General features: G+C 43.8%; 1 protein-coding gene across 5 annotated transcripts in view; it reads right to left on the reverse strand.

Moving 5' to 3' along the window:
- The window catches only part of foxp1b (forkhead box P1b), a 98,671-nt gene that overhangs the window by 72,244 nt on the left and 6,632 nt on the right, over window positions 1-19,795 (reverse strand). For all 5 annotated transcript variants that reach the window (XM_078283566.1, XM_078283564.1, XM_071922959.2 and 2 more), the window contains exon 3: window positions 7,145-7,314. In XM_078283566.1, coding sequence (XP_078139692.1) covers window positions 7,145-7,303 — 159 coding nt within the window. In that variant the 5' untranslated portion in view covers window positions 7,304-7,314. The remainder of the gene's footprint in view (window positions 1-7,144; window positions 7,315-19,795) is intronic.

Raw genomic sequence — 19,795 nt, forward strand, 5'->3', positions numbered from 1 at the left:
GAAGTTTTTAAAGTAGAGCTCTCATTAAAAATGGATAGGCCCTGTGCTTGAATGTTTTCCCAAGAGGAATTGTGCATCCTTAACTCTACCCTTAATAAATTGGGTCAAATTGGCTATCCTAAAAGAACAGTTTCTCCTAAAAATGGCATTATTATTCAACTAAATGTAAACATTCCAATCCGGTGAAGAAGGGGCTTTGTTGAAATAGTGTTTTGACAATGGCTATTAAAACCAGTCATGTCTGAGCCTGTACTTTCCCAACCACAGTCTCCTGAGGCCCTGTTAAAACGGTTACTTATTTACAACACTAAACACACAAGTTGCTCAGCTAAACAGAGCAAAATGAGTCTGTGCGTCCGTGTGTGTGCACGTGTGAGGATTTGTGTGTGTGTGTGTGTGTGTGTGTCTTGATGCGGAGCGTTCGGGAGAGGTTGTCGGCATTACGTTAAATAAAACATTGAAGATGCATTAGTCCTCTGGCTAGCTGGGGCCTCGCTGCGAGTCGTCTAATACTGAACCGACGCAGACGTGTTTCCCCGTCTGCCTCCCAGCCAGCTGCTCCAGACACCTGCTCAAAGTTTAGAGTTGCCCACTTCAGCACAAACACGCAGACAGGGCCATCAAAGACCATCCGGGCGCCACACAATGAGAGCCACTTCACTCTTCCTAATGATACCAGCATACAGGCGCATCATTTACATAGGAGGCATTTGTACAAACACGCATGTCACACACACTCAGGCCCACCTCAGATGGTCCTTAAGAGGTTTACTCATGCACACACACTCTCCAGAGGGACATATATATCCTCGTATATAGGGGATGCAGAATCAACTTTCACCACTTTACACTTTCCTCACCTCTCCTCCTGCGTACAACCTTAAAAGGTCCCATATTATTCACTATTCATGTTTTTTCCAAATATACTAAGGCTCACAATAAGAATAACGTTATTCACAATGTGTTGCAACTACATGCAGTTTAGGTAAAAAGGTATTTATCGCATGGATTTGAAGATTAAGATCTTACAGGCAGAACAGTCACAATACTGGACCCTGATTGGCTGACAACACCAGCTCAGCTAATTCAAATGAGGTAAACCTGCTGAGTGGAGGCTTTCCAGTTCAAATACTACAAACTGGCCTGACTGGAGAGATTTCAGTAATTCTTTAGTGAGGGAAGCCAATCAAGTCAAGTCAAGTCAAGTCAAGTTTATTTATATAGCCCTTTATCACAAGCATGTCTCAGAGGACTTTACAGAGAATGTGTCTAGCTAGATCTAACTAAACACACTCAGTGGTAAACAAAATTTATGTAGGACAAACAAAGTGAAAAACACAAGGTAGGTAGGAGCAGATTTAGCAAGACAAACAATCTACCTATTCTACATAGCCTAACCTACCCGGCACCCCAGCCTTAGACCCTAAAAATCAATCAATCAAGACCATGTCCAGTTGTGATTGAGTTAGTCCAAAACAGCCTGAAAAAAAAGATTTTTGATCCATTTTGTAATAACTTTAAATTTAACCATTCAAATAAAATCAATGAAGAGAATGTCTTCATTAAGCGTCTTTGATGATATAAGTGTATAAATAGAGTAACATTTTAATTCCTAAAAGAACCCCTGTAATTCCAGGGAGTGACCATTTGACCTGAAATCCATTATCCACACTCCTTTTCCATTCCTTTTCATATGGGCCAGGATGAGTTGTGAGCTAAGGTACCATGCAGTCTTCTACCTGAAGGTGATCCGGTGTTGTTGGGACGTGGGTGGGGCGGGGTGGGTAGGGGGGGGGGGTGAAGAGCCACTCTCATTACCTCATTGTCAAACAACTCCTGTGATCCCCCCTCCCGCTGCCCACATAAGGAGGGTGTGTAAACAGGATGTCGACCCATGCAGCAGTCACCTATTTTAAACTCTGGGCAGGGCACACATGCGACCTGCGCTTCATCTCTTCCCACTCGGAGAGCAGCGGCTGGAGGTAGACTCAACAAAATGGATGAGTTCATGGGCTGGCTGTCTTGGAAGGCATCCATAAGACAATGGAGAGGTGCTGCGTGGTTTACCTCCCAAAACCTCGCTAACAAAAAAAAAAAACCCGGGTGACAAAAGGCTTTGCAAAGTTGCCGCTAGACTAAACAGATCTTTTCCAGGGAGAAAAATATTGCATGCAACAATTAACTGTGTTCAAAAAAGCAATATGGTTCAACTGAAGGAGGCTTAGGCCTTAGTGAAAACAATGATGAAGTTTTCAGTGACACACGCTGTGTATTTTTTTTTCCCTTTAATAATTATTTCCCCCCTTTTTTTCGACATACCAGCGCATTACTGTTCAATTTTCACCTCCATCTGTGTGATTATTAATCAGATCACACATCAATTGCCAGAACCAGCAAAGAAATTCAGCCTGTAATAAAACTGTCATGTGCTGCGGTATAAAGACAGATGTTGCCAGTTGTGTGATAACATAATTAAACTGTTCTGTGAGGGATTCCATAAAATTATTCAAATTGGACGAGCACTATCATTTTACCAATAAAGCAATTTAGGGCAATATGCAGTGTCATAACACTGATGTTATCCTCTCCGCCAGATTTTCCAATAAGTTGGAGCCTCTGCCGTCCCCGGCCCCATCTGACAATATGAACAGTATACATGGAGATACCTGAGAGCTCCCGGAGATGGAGGAGAGACTATCCACAGCGAGGCTATGGGGACACAGATACTTTCAGTGTGAGCCTCTCTGTGGATCTGCACTCTGTGTGTGTGCGTGTGTGTGTGTGTCTGCACGTGCACATACGCGTGCATTCATGCAACCGCATGCCTCAGGAAGGAAGCGCACATTCAGTAGGATAATGCACCACAGCCCTTGGTCAAAAAGCACCCAGAGAAAAGCAGCCTTTATCGCACGTGTTTGATATGCAGCGCTGCACAGATATACAATTCTTCTGTGAGAGAAGAAAAAAAAAACGACAAAAAAAAACACACAAAGATACTGGCGGGATTTCAATTCAAATGTGCGGTGATAAGGCTGCGTTCTCCTTGTGAAACAGCAGAACAGCGTATGTATTTCAATCCAGGCATAGCGCTCTCGCTCCTTCCTGCCCTCAGCACCACGGTGGAGTAGATGCGATTAGCGCAGATCTGACGCAGCGAGAGCCTCTCTGGCCTCATCTGTGACCCGATGCTGTTAACCTCGCTCAGTCTGACCATTAGTCCAGTCTGTTGACCGGACCCCAGAAACCAGCAGGCCCCTGCAACGCCAAGCCCGGCCTTTGGGTCTCTGTTCTGTCTGAGCGTGTACGTGTGTGTGTGTGTGTGTGTGTGTGTACCGTCATGTGATAGCACAGCTTATCATCCAGCACTTCCCCCCGCGAAGCTCGGCGGAGCAGAGTTCAGTGACGCTGGCTAAGATGTGCATTTCAACCTTCTCAAGCCTCTGCGAGGGACCTTGTAAGCCTTGCATTATGCAAACAGGCAACCGGTGCCTGCTCAGCTCTTTCTGCCGCCACCGTTATGTGTGTGACTCTCTCTCTCCCCTCTGTACACGCAATGCTACGGACGCCCCGATGGAGGGGAGAGAAGAAGAAGAAGAAGAAGAAAAAAACACCCATAATTGGCTGGCCTTATCTTGCGATTTGTAACAAAGCTTTAAAGCACTTGTTTGACAAAGCAGGCTGGATGGATGTGTGTGCAATAAAAGAAAAGCAATTATTCATCCCTGTTTTTTTTTTCCTTTTGTGATATTGTTGGGGTGTATTTGTATCAATGAGAGAAAAAGACAGGCTGATATTTTAGAAATCGCTCCAACTTGATTAAAAGGGCTCTTCTAAAAGACAGGATATTAATATTTAATACTCTACAGTTCTATCAGTTGGGCCAAATTTCCAGTGAAGGAATCTCTTGCATGCTTAAACATGCAAGATGTTATAAATACAGCGCTGAAATTGACCATACATCATGGGAAATATGTGCAGGGACTTGAATGTCCTGAAGACAGCAGCTCCGGAGCTGACACAACAACAACTCCCTCACGTCATCGTTGTGACTGTGTGTTTATGTGGCTACAACTGTTGCTATGGCCACTCCTCTTCACAGCACAACTTCCTGTTGCAAAATCAATTAAAACACACACACAAATCACAAAACAAGCTAATGCAGAAATACAACTCTTTTATAGGACCGTTTTTGTTTTATTTTCTCGTCTATCTTCACTTCCTCATGAGGACAGACTGAAAACCACAACTTCTGCAACACAAACAAAAAACAGAGAAAAGTCAACGTACTCAAAGAGACAGGGGCAAACACATATCTGTTGTTATGAAAAAGATTATTTTCTTGTTCTAAGAAAAGAGATACTCATATATTATGCACAAGCAAACAAACTGAGCACAGGCTGAACAAAGGCCTTCAAAAATGTGGACTGTATCCAAAAAACAACAAAAATGTGCAACAGCCAAAAATTCATAAAGCACAACCAAACATCTAACCATAAAGAAGAAATCATTTTTTCCACAACCAATTGAATTTGAATGCGCTTGAGTGTTTACAACACAAGAGATAACAATTTCAGTTCCTCAAAAGAGAAAGCTGCTAGATTTCCACAATACCTTAGAGAGAGAAGACAGCACCTTTTTTTTTTTTTTTCTCTCCTCGCTGTTTAAAAACCAGTATTTGACTTACTAATAGAGATGCTTAAATCAAGCTTATGGTCCACTTCCCCCAAATCTGACTAGTCCACAAGATGAATTCCCCTGTCAGAATCAAGATGATCAAACAGATTACAATTATTTCATCCCCCATCTTTATTAATGAGCACTGTCTTTCATAGTTATGTTCCCTAATAAGAATAAATGATATGCCACTGCCAGGTTTGTTGTTCCCACTGACTCAGGGGACTCTAATACATTTGCACTTTGAGTCTGAGAAAATTTCAGATTGATTTTTGCATCACCTAAAGGGGTAATGGCATCTTGGATGTTTTGCGGAGAACAAAGGACGCAAGGAGCCCCGGTGCGTCGGTTAGCCGCGTATTAGTGCGAGCCGCAAATACAACTTAAAAGAAAGACTGTGAAATGCCACAAAAAGTAAAAAGTTATCAAGTAATTGAGCGAAGATCTTAATGCCCTGGGGACAATTAACATGGTTCATGGTGCATGAGTGAAAATCCTGGGTTAGTCTAATGGGAGAATAAAAAGACTGCCTGCCTGCCTCCCCAGTAACGCTCCCCTGGTAAGTAGCCTATCAAAGCCCAGTGTCAGGAGCTGAGAGTGAGACATCTCGTCCTTCATCCCCAACCACGCGCCATTTATCACACAGAACAATTAATACGCCTCCCTTCGTTTCAACTCCAACCGTAGGCCACAGAAATTAACCGCTGGATTTGTTCAAAAGGCATAAAAACGAAAAGCACTTGCTATTTGCAGAGGGGGGAAAAATGCTACTGTGATACACTGAAGGGTGAAAGAACAGAAAAAAAAAAAAAAGAGTTGCTTCTTTTCCCTTCCTCCGTATAAAAATGCCAAGACAGATCCTGGAGAGTAATAGTTCTTTCTGGATGACTAGAAAACAGGGGCCATCCTTGGACGACTGGCTCTATTCTAGAGGGAAGGCTTCTTTTCCTCCCTCCTTGGTGTCAAGTGCGCATCCATGACACTGCTCTCTCTCTCTCTCTCTCTCTCTCTCTCTCTTTCTCTCTCTCTCTCGTCTGCCTCACATTCATCAAAGTTGTAACCCCTGTTGTCTTTGCAGAGCGAATCAGAATGCGCCCCTGGCAAAGAATGAAGGAAAAGTCAACAGGAATTAAGTTTCAGTGCAACTGTTTACTCAACTGTGGCCTGCAGTTATTGAAATTTTATCCACGGTTTTGTGTGACTACTGCAGTAATGAATTCAGTATGGCTGTGATTTTCTCACTGACGACATGCTCATTTTGAGCTGGAAAAAAAGGGGTGCGGTGTGTGTGCGTGTGGTGTGTGTGTGTGTGTGTATTGGGGGGGGTGACGGAGGACAGACAGGCAATCTGGAGAGGCCTAAAGGCCTAACACTGAGGCTGAGGAGCAGGACGCATGCTGACACACCCTTTCTGACTTTCTGAACAAATGCTTCTCCTCCTCTAATATTTAAATAAGTGCTGTCCTGCACCACACACTGAAAATGTGATTAACTGAAGCGTCCTGATGGCTCAGTGGTCCAAGGCGCACACCATGTACTTCTGACATCATGAGTTCACATTTGGCCTGTGTTGTATGTCTGCCCCTCTCTCTACTGTGTAATCTGTCTCTACAATAAAATAAACAGAGGTGAAAGGGGAAAATAATTAAAAGAAAATGTGGCTAATCATAATGTAAATGCAATCATGATTCATGAGGCCATATTCCTAGCTAAGCTATACATTAGAGCGCAGTATCTTCCATGTCCCAGTGTTGTTCCTCTCCCTGTACAAATGCTGATGGATGTGCTGTGACAACAGACAGCAGCAGAGAGCCTGTGCATCATCACCAAACAGCTCCTGACAACAACCCCAGTCATTCTGCCGGATAGGCCGAGATAGCAGGAGACACACTGATCTTTTCAATGCTGTTTCCTTAAACACACTGTCGTGTGCCACACATAACGCTGACACCAACAGAAAGAGCTTGTCTGTTTGCTTCAAGTCTGCGATGGTGAAAATGTTTGGGGCTTCACTAACAATAAAGCTGGCATGCATCTCTGCGCCTCATTGGTTGGACACAGCGGAGTGTGGCATTAGTTGTGAGTGTGAGGCGTGTTTAAAATGAGCCGGGGGAAAACGCTGTCATCCTATTGGATGTCATGGTTCCTTAACTGTCTACGAAATCCTGTGGCACCTACACACTTAAAATATGTCCGACCACCATGATAAATATTTCACCGAAATGCAGATGCTGCATGCTACGATAAATACGTTGGCAACCAAACACAATCACGGAGAGAGAGCACTTCCACTTCTTTAAATATTCAAAAAGCGCCTCAATATACATAAATAATAATAATAATGTGTTTATGTACTAGATGTACTTTGGGGTTTGATTAAATATTAAGCGGCACTTTAAGAGGGGGATTGGGCCTGCTGTTGACATGGCTTAATAAAGTGAAGACAGGTGTGAAAGGGGAACTGGTTTACCTGGTGCTGCTGGAGATGCAGGAGGTCGGCTGCAGTCACCTCCACCGACGGCGTGGCGCTCTTGGGTCGTCCCTCCCTGGCTCCGCCTTCCACGCTCGCTCCTCCATTCTGATTGGCTGGGCCGTTGCTTGTCGCCTCCGTCCCAGATTCTTGCATCATGACTTAAAAACCTGAGAGAAGACATGAAAAGAGAGAAAACAGGGAGGGAGGGAGAGAGACAGAGAGAGAGAGAGAGAGAGAGAGGGAGAGAGAAACAGCTGTTAAAACACACAGCAATGAGGTTGCGTTTCAACTCTGGGCCAAACTATAAACATGTGTCATATCCTTCCCACACAATTTCACTTTTATTGCAGGTTTCCCTATTGGTTTGTGCTTCCCTGTTTCTTGTTTGTTTGCTTGTAGCATATGCAACGAGGCAAACACACGCGCACACGCTCTCATAGACTCCCTCTCCGCAGAGTAATGAACTGCTCTTTTGTTTTGTCTTTTCCGGTGCAGATCCTTTGCAGATGACACGTCCATACCGAGCTGGAGGAAAAAAGGAGCGGGACTCAGGTTTTGTTTGTGTTCTCCGTCACGGGGCATATGCAGGGGTTGGGTGGGGGGGGGAGGGGGGGGGTCCAGCGCACATTGGAGAGGAACCCAACCTGAGTTGAGTGAGAGCAGAGGAGCCCAAGAAAACACTGGACCTCCAAAACAAAACACTTTCTATGGAAATGGATATATTTACTCGCATGGCTCCCAGAAGAACCACGGCAGAATGGCTTTTTAATGGGAAACAGGGCAACTGTGTGAGGCCTGCCAAAGGATCTCCATGAGAAACATCCAATCTGAGGCCGAGCAAAAACAGTCAAATCCTTCAGGGGTGCTCAATTAACACCAAAATACAGGTCTGAATATAAATAAACCTCTTTGAGTCGCTGGAAAATATGTTGTCTTTCATAACTTCATTTAACTCAAAAGGATAACACACAAATACTGGCAGTGTAATTGCATGTATCACCGCATGCTTTTTGTGCTTTATGTGAAAATATGACTTTACAAATCAGTGTTAAATATGAAAGGCAGAGCTATTTGCTTACATTCTAAGTCCTCTGCTTTTGGATACACACAAGCCAGACAGACTCCCGTTTTCCACCCACCCCCTCTGTCTCTCTGGGGATGAGTGCCAGTGACACTGGTGCTTATCTGGGCCTGTATTCCTGAAATCAGTGGAATGATTTACATCTATTGTGTGTTGGTCACAGGCCTCACTGGTGCGACGCGTCTAGCCTCCCAATTCCAGGGCGGTTAATGAAGCTGACCAAGTCAGGCAGAAGCGAATTAACTTGGCTGATTAATTATTTATATGAAGCAGAATAAATGCCCTTAAAACACTGGGCCTCATCATGAAAGAAGGTGAAAATTGAACTAAATGCAGATTTATGGTGTTGCGTTTAAGGCGTGTAATAGGAGGGCCAATGTGAGTTAATATGTGCTCAACTATGCGGGCCCAGTGTCTCCTGAGATGCCGATCTAAACAAGATGCAGACACACACCCAGACACCATGGGGACACACACTCAGGCTGACAGATAGGAAATTGAGGTTGACAACTTGTCACATCAGAATATTTACGGAACAAAAGTAAGATAATAATCGAGACATGGCATTATTAAAAAATAAACAGCGCTATAACCAGCGCTGCTCTTTTCAATCACTACGCTTAGGGATAGTTTCACAGCTCGATTATCGTCAGTAGCAGTTGTGGGCTACGGGGAGTAAAAACAGCACCAGCACAATAATCATCCCCAAACTGCACTATGGTTTACATCTCCTCTCCCGTAGAAGCCCTCCTTGCAAGAAGCCCGTCCGAGTGAGTCATCTGACACTGTGGCCTGCGCTGGTTCAGTTGTGTGTCACGCCGCCCCCACACTCTGGGGCCTGTCTGAGCAGTTTGGGCCCGGCCTACAGGCCCCGTTCTCTGGGCCGGGGCTGGAGCTGGGCCCCCTCTCCCTCCAGACAGATGTTGACCCGGCTCACCCCTACAGTCTGGCACAGCCTCCCTCCATAATGGGATTTTCTAAACAAGGAGTGAGCAAGAGGAATACTGTGGGATGGGAGGCAGCCAGCCACAACTCCATCTACAGGCCCCCGCTTGCACCAACTCCCCTTCTGAGGCACCAATTAGAAACACACATTCTCGGGCGAAATTAAATGCCATTTGAAATAAACCATGTGCTGACGTTATTCACCCCCACTTCTTTTTCAAATAAAAGACATTTTTTCCACATGCAGAGAAAAAAGAGGGCCTACTCTCTTTTTTTCAAAGCTACATAAAAGGGGGGAAAGTAATGGCTATTATGCATGCACTGTCATTCCATGCAAAATTTTCATAATTATAACGGAAAGGCGTAAATTTCCAAATGCATGGCATCTCCAAAAGTAATCAAGAGAATGAGCCGCGGGGCTATTTTAATGTATGCAGAACTAGTGACCCACAATAAAGGAGAGGAAGGCTACAATGAATGCAAAGTAATGCGCGCATGCTTGGAACCGGCACTGATGAGGGGATGGCTAAAATTAACACCCAATTAATTTTCGAATTGACAAACAAATGAAACCCATAAATCTACTTTCTCATTAATTTTACCACAGAATAATTCAAAGCTGCAATATCATGAGTGAAAAAATTGGAGGAAAAAAGAAAATGGAAAATGGGCATTATCCATCATAAATATCAAGCAGATAGGAAAGAGCCTTATTAGAGAGTTGTGCTGATAACAATGTTAATCTGTGAAGCACTGAGGCAGGGACACCATCATCAGCTAGGGCCCGGGCAACTCTGTCACGTGACTTCACCCCGCGTTTGTTTATCCATCTATTTATTTTCCCTTTGCTCAGAGGATAGCCTTGTCTGTGATGCTACTAGCTTTTCACTCCATTCCATTTATACAACATAAACATATCCAGGGGTAATTATGGGTCAAGCGTCTTGCTAAAAGTAGTGTAGTTACTGGGGTTCAGATGTATTCATGCATCCGCACACAAACACTTCCGCATACAACATACGCACACAGAGTCATGAGAAAAAGGCCTGTTTGTTATTTATGGAGCATGTCAGCCTTGTTCAATTTGAAAAAAAAGGAGTTTAAAGAAAGCATCCAAATAATGGAAATTCCAGGAGATTAAAACGAGGCAACAACAGAAAACACAACTGGCTGTGCTGCTGATTATTAGATGTCTGTCTGTTCTTTCGGGGGGAGATGCTTGCAAAACACAACAAGTGTTTGGAACAAACATTGGATCAGAAAAAAGGTCAGAGTTTCTGTTTGTTTACAGTTTGTTTTGTTTTCCCTGCCTCTAATATGTGGAGTACAGTACAAACAAGAGTCACATGTGTCTCCCACCTGAGCGGACAGGTTGAGAGCAGCCGGCGGACAGAGCTCATCAGCCCTGCCTCTCCTCCCCTCCACTCCGCTTCCCCCTCACTGGAAATCTAATGCCTGTCCCCCTGTCATGGTTGCCTGGAATTCAACAGCTCAAACAAGTCAGCAGTCGATTCAAGGTAGGGTCGGCCCGCACAGCTGTGCCCTGACCCTTCTCCGTGTTCTGTTTTTCTTTAATGCTCATGACAGTAAAGCCTCAACGGCCACCTGCTTCGATTCGCCAAGTTCTCACACAGCCCCTGTTTACACAAGCACACAACAAAAGCACAACATTCTTGGTCGGGAGATAAAGACACACAAAGGAGAAGACAATGGGGAGAGGTTCACTTTAGAGCTGTTTAGGTTCGGCTTGGTTGCTAGACTAGACAACACAACAGCCTGTACCAAAGGTACGACCACAGAATGCTTCCCAAGGTTTTTGAGACTCTCATGTTCTGCCATATTTTGGCTCCTGATTCTCGGGAAAAGTCAAACACAAGCTGTATGTTAAATAATCCAGTATCGGTGCCCTCATCATACATGAGAAGCTAATCAGAGAATAGGCAATACGTGTCTTGGAATCTTCCTCTGACCGACAGATATGAAAATTGGGCTCGACCCCATTAACCCTCCCACACTGCAGTCCCACGCCCTCGCCTGTCTTTACCTTCAAAGAAAAGCTGCTCTGCAAACCAGAAGCGCCTCACTGAGAAAGCCCGCAACAATCTGGACCGCCTTGCCACTCTGACTACAATTCCCTGGCCCTTCTCCGCTGAGAGGAACCAACGGCGGGGATGACATTCTGCCAAAGGAGACTTCACAGTCAGACCAAACAACCCTGTAATCTTGCCAGCCACTTCAGCCAAAAGTCACAGATAAGCAAAGCATATCTCGAGACTACTGTGACAACATTGTAGGAATAGCCCCCACCCTCCTGCCCCCACCCCATCTACTACCACCTACCACCTCCACCCCCAGCCCCAGGTCCCTGCACCCCGCCACTTCACCACTCGAGACACAGAAGCTTTTTTCCCAACTTCTTCCCAGACCTTGTAAGGGGGATAAGCAGACCACTCACATTGGCAAACAAAGCAGCTATTTGTTTAATAAGTGATTGCTGCCATGGCTACAGTAAACAGGAGGAGCGGGGGTTTGTGTTTATGAACAAACACATCTCCTTGCAGGAGCCATTTAATATTAACCAGGTGGAATGATCAGCCGATTTCCTAGGTGACACTCGGGGCAGGCCTAGTGTAAACAGGTTCTGGGAGGAGAGAGAGGGGGCCAGGCTTTAGGGAATCAAGGTCGATGCAAATGCAGCTTCGGCTAGAATAAACAACGAGGCAGAACTCAAGATAAACAAACAGTCATTCTTCTGACATTTGAAGAAGCATTAAGCTGGTGCGTTGCAGCTGCTAGCAAGCCACCGTGAATGTGAACAAGATGGGGGATGCTGGGGCGGGGGGGGGGGGGGGGGGGGGGGATTGGGGCGGGCTGGCAATGAGGTGGTCTCCTATGGAAACACATCATTCACAAGCAAGCAACCAACAGTTTCCCCAGACCCAACAAACAGTGGGTCTTCACAACACTGCAGCGAGGAACTTGTAAAAACATGTTAAACATTTACCTCCTTCAATTATTCAGTAACCGGGTTCGTGGAAATAACAAAGGATGTCTGACGGCTCCTGAAGCTGGCACTCATAACACCAGGGCACGATAAAAAAAATAAAAAAAATATGAATAAGGTGGTATTCAACTGACTAGGAATTAGGAATTGTCTATCACAGATTCAAATTAGTTGCTTTGATTACTGAATTTACATCATATGCCTTATGTATTAGTTCGCCTTTAAGATCATGTGTTACTCCATATGCTAGATCAAATGATTCACTGTCCAAAAACAAGTAGCGATTACAAAAAACAAGGTAGAGGATTTAGTGTGGGGAATTTCAAGCTGCACGTCACCTTGAGCATGAATTTTTCATGCATACAACAACTTGCCATCTGCCGAGCCGGAGCCAGCCAGCGAGGCTTCCCTACCCGGAGTCTTTAGTTTTCTGTCTCCACTCCCCTCCAAGAGCAACTTTCATAATCATTTCATTTAGGCCCCCAAACCCAGTTACCCCCATATAGGGAAGGCAGAGAGAATGATCTAGGGAGCCAAACACATATTTATGACACATTGCGATGACTATAATAGGATTCTCAAGCATGAAATCTAGATCCAAACCTATTACTACACCATCAACAGAGGAAAGAGGCTTGACATCCCAGCGATGGTGAGTATGATGATTCATATGAATATGAACCTATTATCACGCTACAAGCCCAGATAAATTAACAATAAGAATGCTACCAGAAGGCAGACTCTCCAGTAGAGAAGCTAAGTAGATCCATAATTTCAGAAAACACACAAAGCAGTTTGTCTCCTTAGCATGAAGCCATCCGAGATACACCTCGGTGTAAAGGCCTGCTGTGCATAGACAATGACGGAATGTGCCAAAGTAAGGCAGGCCATGGTATTTTTAGTACAACAAGGGCCGATAGAGACTAAGTAAATAGAGAAGTCTAATGAGTTTAAATCTGGTTGTACATGAATGGAATAGTAATTCTGGGATGTGGAGCCGCTTTTAGGAGTGGTTCGCCACACATTCCTCACTGACTCTCCTTCATTTGACTTTGATAATCTCCCTCACATGTGGCTCATGCCCATTAACACTACAGCGAGAGGACAGACATCGGGAGACAAGGGGCCTCTTTTTCTGACCACAGGCCCGATGCATGGGAAAAAGCAGGCCTTACTTCCTTCGAGCTCATCTTACCAATTAGACCTGTCAAACACGCACACCCAAAGAAAAACACAGACTTCAATCTCCCGGCTTCCTATGGGATCTGCAAAAGCGCTTATTGTTTTAACATTACTTAAAGTGTGTCATATATTTTTAATCATTGTTACTAGAATTCATGTAAGGGCCGTCCCCGTGGGTATGGAAACGCGAACTTGTGGAGAGGAAATGTGTCAGATGCACTTTCCTAGGGAAGCCAAGGTTAGGCTCAACGAACTTGTCTAATTAATATTGTGGGCCTATACCAAGAGAGGACAATATTATTAGAACTGCTGTCTTTTGGGGGGATGTAAACTCAGCCAATTGCACATTTCCTCTGCAAGCTGACAACTCCTAACTGCCTCTGGCGAATTTCATTTTTGGGAAAAGTGGATGAGAGTTTTGTAGTTGTTGGATAGCCTAACAGACCTGTGGTAAACCACAATCTCTACACGCCAAGTATGGTGCTAATTACTGTAGAGTAAGTCATCGAGGGTGCTAGATATATTTATCATGAGTCCTCTCTCAATAAAATGGATGCTATTAACTGACGTAACTCAAGGGCTCGGTCTAACCCGGTCTAACCTTTGTTATTTAAGCCATTCTGTATCAAAAGTGTTAAATATTTCTCTGCAGAAAAAAACAGGTAGCAGGTGTGGGTCTTCAACCTCTTTTGTTTGGAGTTAGTCATACAGAGATTAAGTTAAGATATTGATTGTCCAGACACAATCATTAACCTTTACACACAAATAACGGCATGGAGATGCAATGGCCATTTCATTTCAACAGTAATCTCGTCTAACTGCAATGTTCAGTGATTGCTTAACATTAACTGGAATTTACAAATTTGCATATAAAACAATGAAACAAGTCTGAAGTGGAAAATTTTGATAAAACGATATATAATCTCTGTTCATTCCCACAAATGAGCCAAGTTGCTGATACTAAATTTTGCCCAATGAGAATTTCAATCTATTCAAGTTAGAATAAATCTAATTGTATGGCGAAATGCATGAAACTCTGTATTCTATTGACGCTGTACTAGATGTACTACACATCCATGTAGGCACTTAAATAGTCTCGGGGTAAGTTATGGGTGGCAATTAACCAATCACAACATAGGACCAAATAAATTTGGGCATCAGATTCATTGCCATTGGTATGGGAGTGGTCTCACCTTTGACCCCTTCCCGCTGCTTCCGAAGGTGCCATTCTTCCTAGACGTGGCACCGGGGTCGTTTGTGCCTAAGAAGCATGTCATTATTTTAAAAGCCCCAGCTTCCCAGAGAGAGGACATGGAGGGTTAAAAAGGAAGGGGGTCTGTGCCTTCCATTAAGCAGTTAAATTGAAGGTAAAGGGCGCAGGGCTAAATACCGAAAGACCTTGTATGAATCTCTGTGTTTTAATGGAATCAGGTTTTAACAACTCTTTTTTTCGTTAAATACAGCCCGTGTCAGGAGGATGCGTCCCACTCATAAAGCAGCACAATGACAATGTACAGTGGCACTAATACAAGGACATAGTTCATCATGACATTTTCTGCAATTCCCAACTGATTAGGGTCATTATGTTGGAGGCCTGATTTATGTTGTCATTTCCTCTCACCGATCCTGCATCAATGAATCTTAATGAATTGGTAAATAAGGGTGAAGATTACACTCTGTGACACTGCAACATTTCTCACCCTCAACGGCCGAGATTTATGTAGCCAATTAGAGACTAACAGAGAAAATTGGCTGGCAGAAAAATAATATTCTTTATGGTACAAAATGGAGGAGCATTCTCACTGAAGGGCAATTGTATTGTCAGTGTTAAAGTCCATAAACCACCCTCCTGACCCGCCTTCATAACACAAAGGGAAGTTGGACTCTGTTTGCAAGCAGGAGACAAAAGGGAAAGTTTAGACGGCATTGTGAGGCCGTGCGTTCAGAGAGGCGTCGAGCGCGGCGGTGAGCCGAAGTCCTTAGCATTCACCATGGCCCCCCTCACGTGTTTGATCAGCATAAATACACCCCTGTATGACAAACACGTTTACCTTCTCGCAGCAAACATCAGACAATCAGACACCATGAGGTGCTGCTTCTCTAATGACACGGCACCTTTATCATGGCCAGCCATGTCCCTCTGTTAGACATATGCCTCTTTTATATGGACATCAAAAAGCATGTGTATCAACAGAAGCCAAGTTATTTGCTCTAAACATATAATAAGGCATCATTTCAATTATAATTTTTTGGGGGGAAAAAATCCTAGTTAAAAAGACACATTCAAATGCCCTTCATCTTTTTTTTTCAAAGGAGGAGTATCAAAATGCAATCACCTCTTTGAAGACATCTCTGATCAACACATAGTGGAAGAGGTATACGATATGATTAGGGACGCTTTAAGTATTCCCGGATACATCGTTATTATAAGCTCACCACGATCGTGTTTACTTTTTATTTTCCAGCAGCAGATTAGGGGATGTTAGGAGATGATCATGGCTAGGGACAAAACTGTTTTTGTGTATCACTACAAAGCACGAAAAGCTTGCCTGCTTATTAATACCAACTTCTTAAAGGAGCACTTAGAGCGATAATGAGGGCCTTTATGTATTACATATTGTGACTAGATTTAGTGTGAGGAAGCGGCTCTCCACATCAAACGAGCTGGCCTGCTATTAGGCGCAGGGGCTGAGGGATGCTGTGTGAAAAGGAGTGGAAAATGAAAGCTGAAGCAACGCAGGAAAGGGCTTAATTTACTGGCATGTACAGTATGCAAATGAGATTACTCTCAGCTTAACTGCATCATTTATGTCCATAATAACAGCATCATCATTATGGGGCTCAAATTAAATTACACTGTAATTAGCATATCAAAGTGATTGGTTAAAGTTTAAAACAAATACCCAATTTTGTTAATGAACATCTGTAATCACCGTGTAGACCCTCAATGAAAACATCCAAAACAAATATGTGTTTTGGAGAAGGGGAGGAAGATCCCTCTCAGGCGACAGGTCTGCGAGTGTGTGTGTGTGTGTGTGTAGGGTGGGGTTGGGGCGGGGGGTGTATGAGGGGAGGTGACGAGAAGGGAGGCGGGGGGTGGAGGGGGGGGGAGTGTGTGTGTGTGAGTCAGGGGGGTGGGGGGTGGGGGGTGGGGGGTGGGGGGTGTCTTACCTGGCAAGCTCCACACACACTCAGGTTATATTTCCCAAACTCAAGGAGATCAAAGATCCAATTTCCCACACTTGCCACTTCAGGAGCTCATCAATAAAATACTAATCACTTCACGCCTGATTCTGAGAATGGAGCTGCGGCTGAAGGCTTAGGGAGACTTCCATATCACAAAAAAACACCTCCACTCTGACGCCTCGCCTGTTCTTGGATGTGCGCACACGCGTACACAGGCGCGCATATATGCAGACAGGTTTATCCACGAGCTGTCCTGCCTTTTCTCTGATAAACATGGTGAATTTTAACATCTCGCACTATAGCTCAGCGAGCCCCCACTGAACAGTATCAAGCACTTCCTTGGGCCTCTGACACAAATCACACACACCTTATTTATGTGCCTGTGACTGAAGGCAAAAGTCAGCCTGCATGTCATATTTCTCCCGTTTGATCCAGCACTTTTATACTTCCACGTCCCCCACGTTATTGATATAATTCAGAATTTATGATGCACTACACGACACACAAAGTGAATTCCGATGCCTTACGTTGGAAACATAAGTCAGTCACACCCCCCGCCCCACCCAACCCCTTGCGCACCCGCGTTTTCCCCTTTTCCACTGCTATCACCACCGGTAATACTACCCTTGTGCCCCTTTTGCCATCATTCCAACGAGAGAAAAAAAAAAAAATGGCAGCAGCTAGTGGTGTACATTTTCAGAAATGCACTCGTCAAATTTTAAAGAAGTGGCATCTTATTTTATTCATTGAGGAATCCATTAAAAGGCCTTATTCCTTGCAAGTATGTAAAAGATGTGCCTTTCAAGGTAGAGCTAGGGCAAATCCACTCCATCAGCTAATGACGGCACTCATTACATGCAGAGAAGCTGGCTAATGAAGGCGCGGTGGCTGGCCGATCCCCTCACCCAGCATAAAGCCCTATGAAATGCTAATATCTCACTTCTAATTAAAGGATACTAAGTCCAAATGCACCTTCACGGCTAGTAGCTGGCAACATAAATTTTATTTTTCAACACTACACTACACTCAAAGATGTGCCTGAGCAACATTCCATTAATTCATATTTAATACCCCCACTAGTCCTGCATTTGCCCAGCTCTCTCCTCTCTTCCCTTACAGCTTCATATTGTGAGCAGGCACATCATTACGCTTTGTGAGACTAAAAAATTTTTTTCGCTTTTTGCTGGTGCACATATTACCTTAAAGTGCTTCCAGAGAGAACACACACATGCACACAACATCGCAAACACAGCCTTTATGCATGTGTCATGGGGGAAAAGGTCAGGGGAAAAAAACAGCAAAGAAAAAAATAAAAAAGGAAAATATGCCAGTATCGTCCTCGCTGCACCTGTATACATTTACAGTGTTTACACATCTTTGGCTGTAAATATGTTTACAAGAAAACCTGCTGCCCTTCTCAGAAACTGACCTTGAAGTCAGTAAACAACCCCTTCGCAAAGTTCATTAACGTCAAAAGGAGGGTAGTGTTTCCCCTCAGACTGAAAAAAACAAAAGCTGCCATTAGCTTATCAACAGAATACTGCAGTGAAGTGGAAATGATATTTAGGCCTAAACAAATACGAGATAAATAATGAAGATGACCCAGGTTTGAACTATAGTATTTATTTTATAAATTCTGATGAATTACTGCCTTAAAAAAAAAAGACTGGAACCCCCCACCACCACCACCACCACCACCACCACTTCTCCTCCTCCTCATAAACACAAACAGTCATTATGTCTCTGGATATGCATTTACTCACCAGCCTAATGCTTCAATCAGATGCAAACCCTGTGCCTCCAATAACTTTTTCAGGAATTGAGATAAACTGGCTGATTTAACCTTTGATGTCTATGCGTTTCGGAAATGTGTGTATGTTTACTAATGGGTTGGGTTGGGTCCCTGGATTCATGAAACATGCCCAGTGAAAGAAAGACCAAACAAAACAAAAAAAAAGAAAAAGGTGAAATTGGTATTATGAGGTTTTCACGCCACAGCAGCTGTATGTGTTTCTAATAGCCTGGTGGCATTATACGTTTATTACTTAATCATTCTGTGCCCAGAGTATCCTGAACAAACCACTCCCAAAATATCAACAATAGGTACTCAAGCATAGAATGGGCCAATCAGCTGAGCTTAAGCTAGAGACAAAGTGAGTAAGAAAACATTTGGGTTTGGGTTTACATTTGGTAATGACACTGTTTCACTGTTTAAGAAATCTGTTAGATAAATATATAACAAATTTTAAACAAATGACAGCGCACAATTTTGCCAATGCCTGATCCTACTGTAACAACCAACACCTTTGAAACTGCACAAATTATTCAAAATAACACTTTAATTTGCTTACATTTGTTTTCAAAAATGTTAAAGTAAGAATAGTTTTACATCCGGCGCATCATTGCCAAAGGGGAGAAACGAAACGCATGAATTTAAAGGTCAATGTTAAGAACATATCACATGACGTCTGTTTGATCCCGGCCCAAGTATTTTCCCAAGGATTCTCTGGCTCTGTCCTGTGTAAATCACGGAGTCTGACCTTCTACATTCCTCATGGCCTGTCCTCCCATTCATCCACAGGCACAGATAATACTGGGCAAATATCATAAACGTGAGGATTTTAGGATTGAGGTGAGGCTGCCATCATCCTCCACCAACTGGGGAAAAGAAAGCCCATGCATCTGGAAGCACCCAATTTCCACCTATTGCCAAACTAACCTACGGTGAGGTGGCCTGACCCTACTACCTAATAACCTACATATTGACTTTCCATGGAGAATAAAACTTAGAGATTATCACTGTCCTCAGGGGGGTTTGGAAAGGCAGGTTTCAGTCAAAGTAACTTTTAAGTGGTTGTCTGCGTAATCCTCATTTTTTTGATTTTGTCTCCATCTTTGGTGCTAAGTGCTCATTGCTGTGGTGTTTCTGCACTGCTCTTCCCAGAGATCACCTGTCAATCAAACAGTGTGTCCAGTACTGTGACATCTTTTTCCTTGAATTTTTTTCTGTTTCTGTAGGTGGCGCTCTTTTCTTTGTCTGTTCAGCCATGGTGGCTATCTCTGCTCATGCTAACTACCCAGTTCTTCTATTTATTACAGGCAAATCAATGTTGCTGCTGCTTGAAAGACACCGGGTGTTTAGAACAGCAAGCTTTCATGAACTGAGCAAAGGCTGAATCACTATTGTGTTACGTCAATAGGCAATAGAGGGTAACAAAACGTTTATTTATATGAAAATGTTATGGATTAT

This window comes from Centroberyx gerrardi, chromosome 5, assembly GCF_048128805.1.
Source record: "Centroberyx gerrardi isolate f3 chromosome 5, fCenGer3.hap1.cur.20231027, whole genome shotgun sequence".
Lineage (NCBI taxonomy): Eukaryota > Metazoa > Chordata > Actinopteri > Beryciformes > Berycidae > Centroberyx > Centroberyx gerrardi.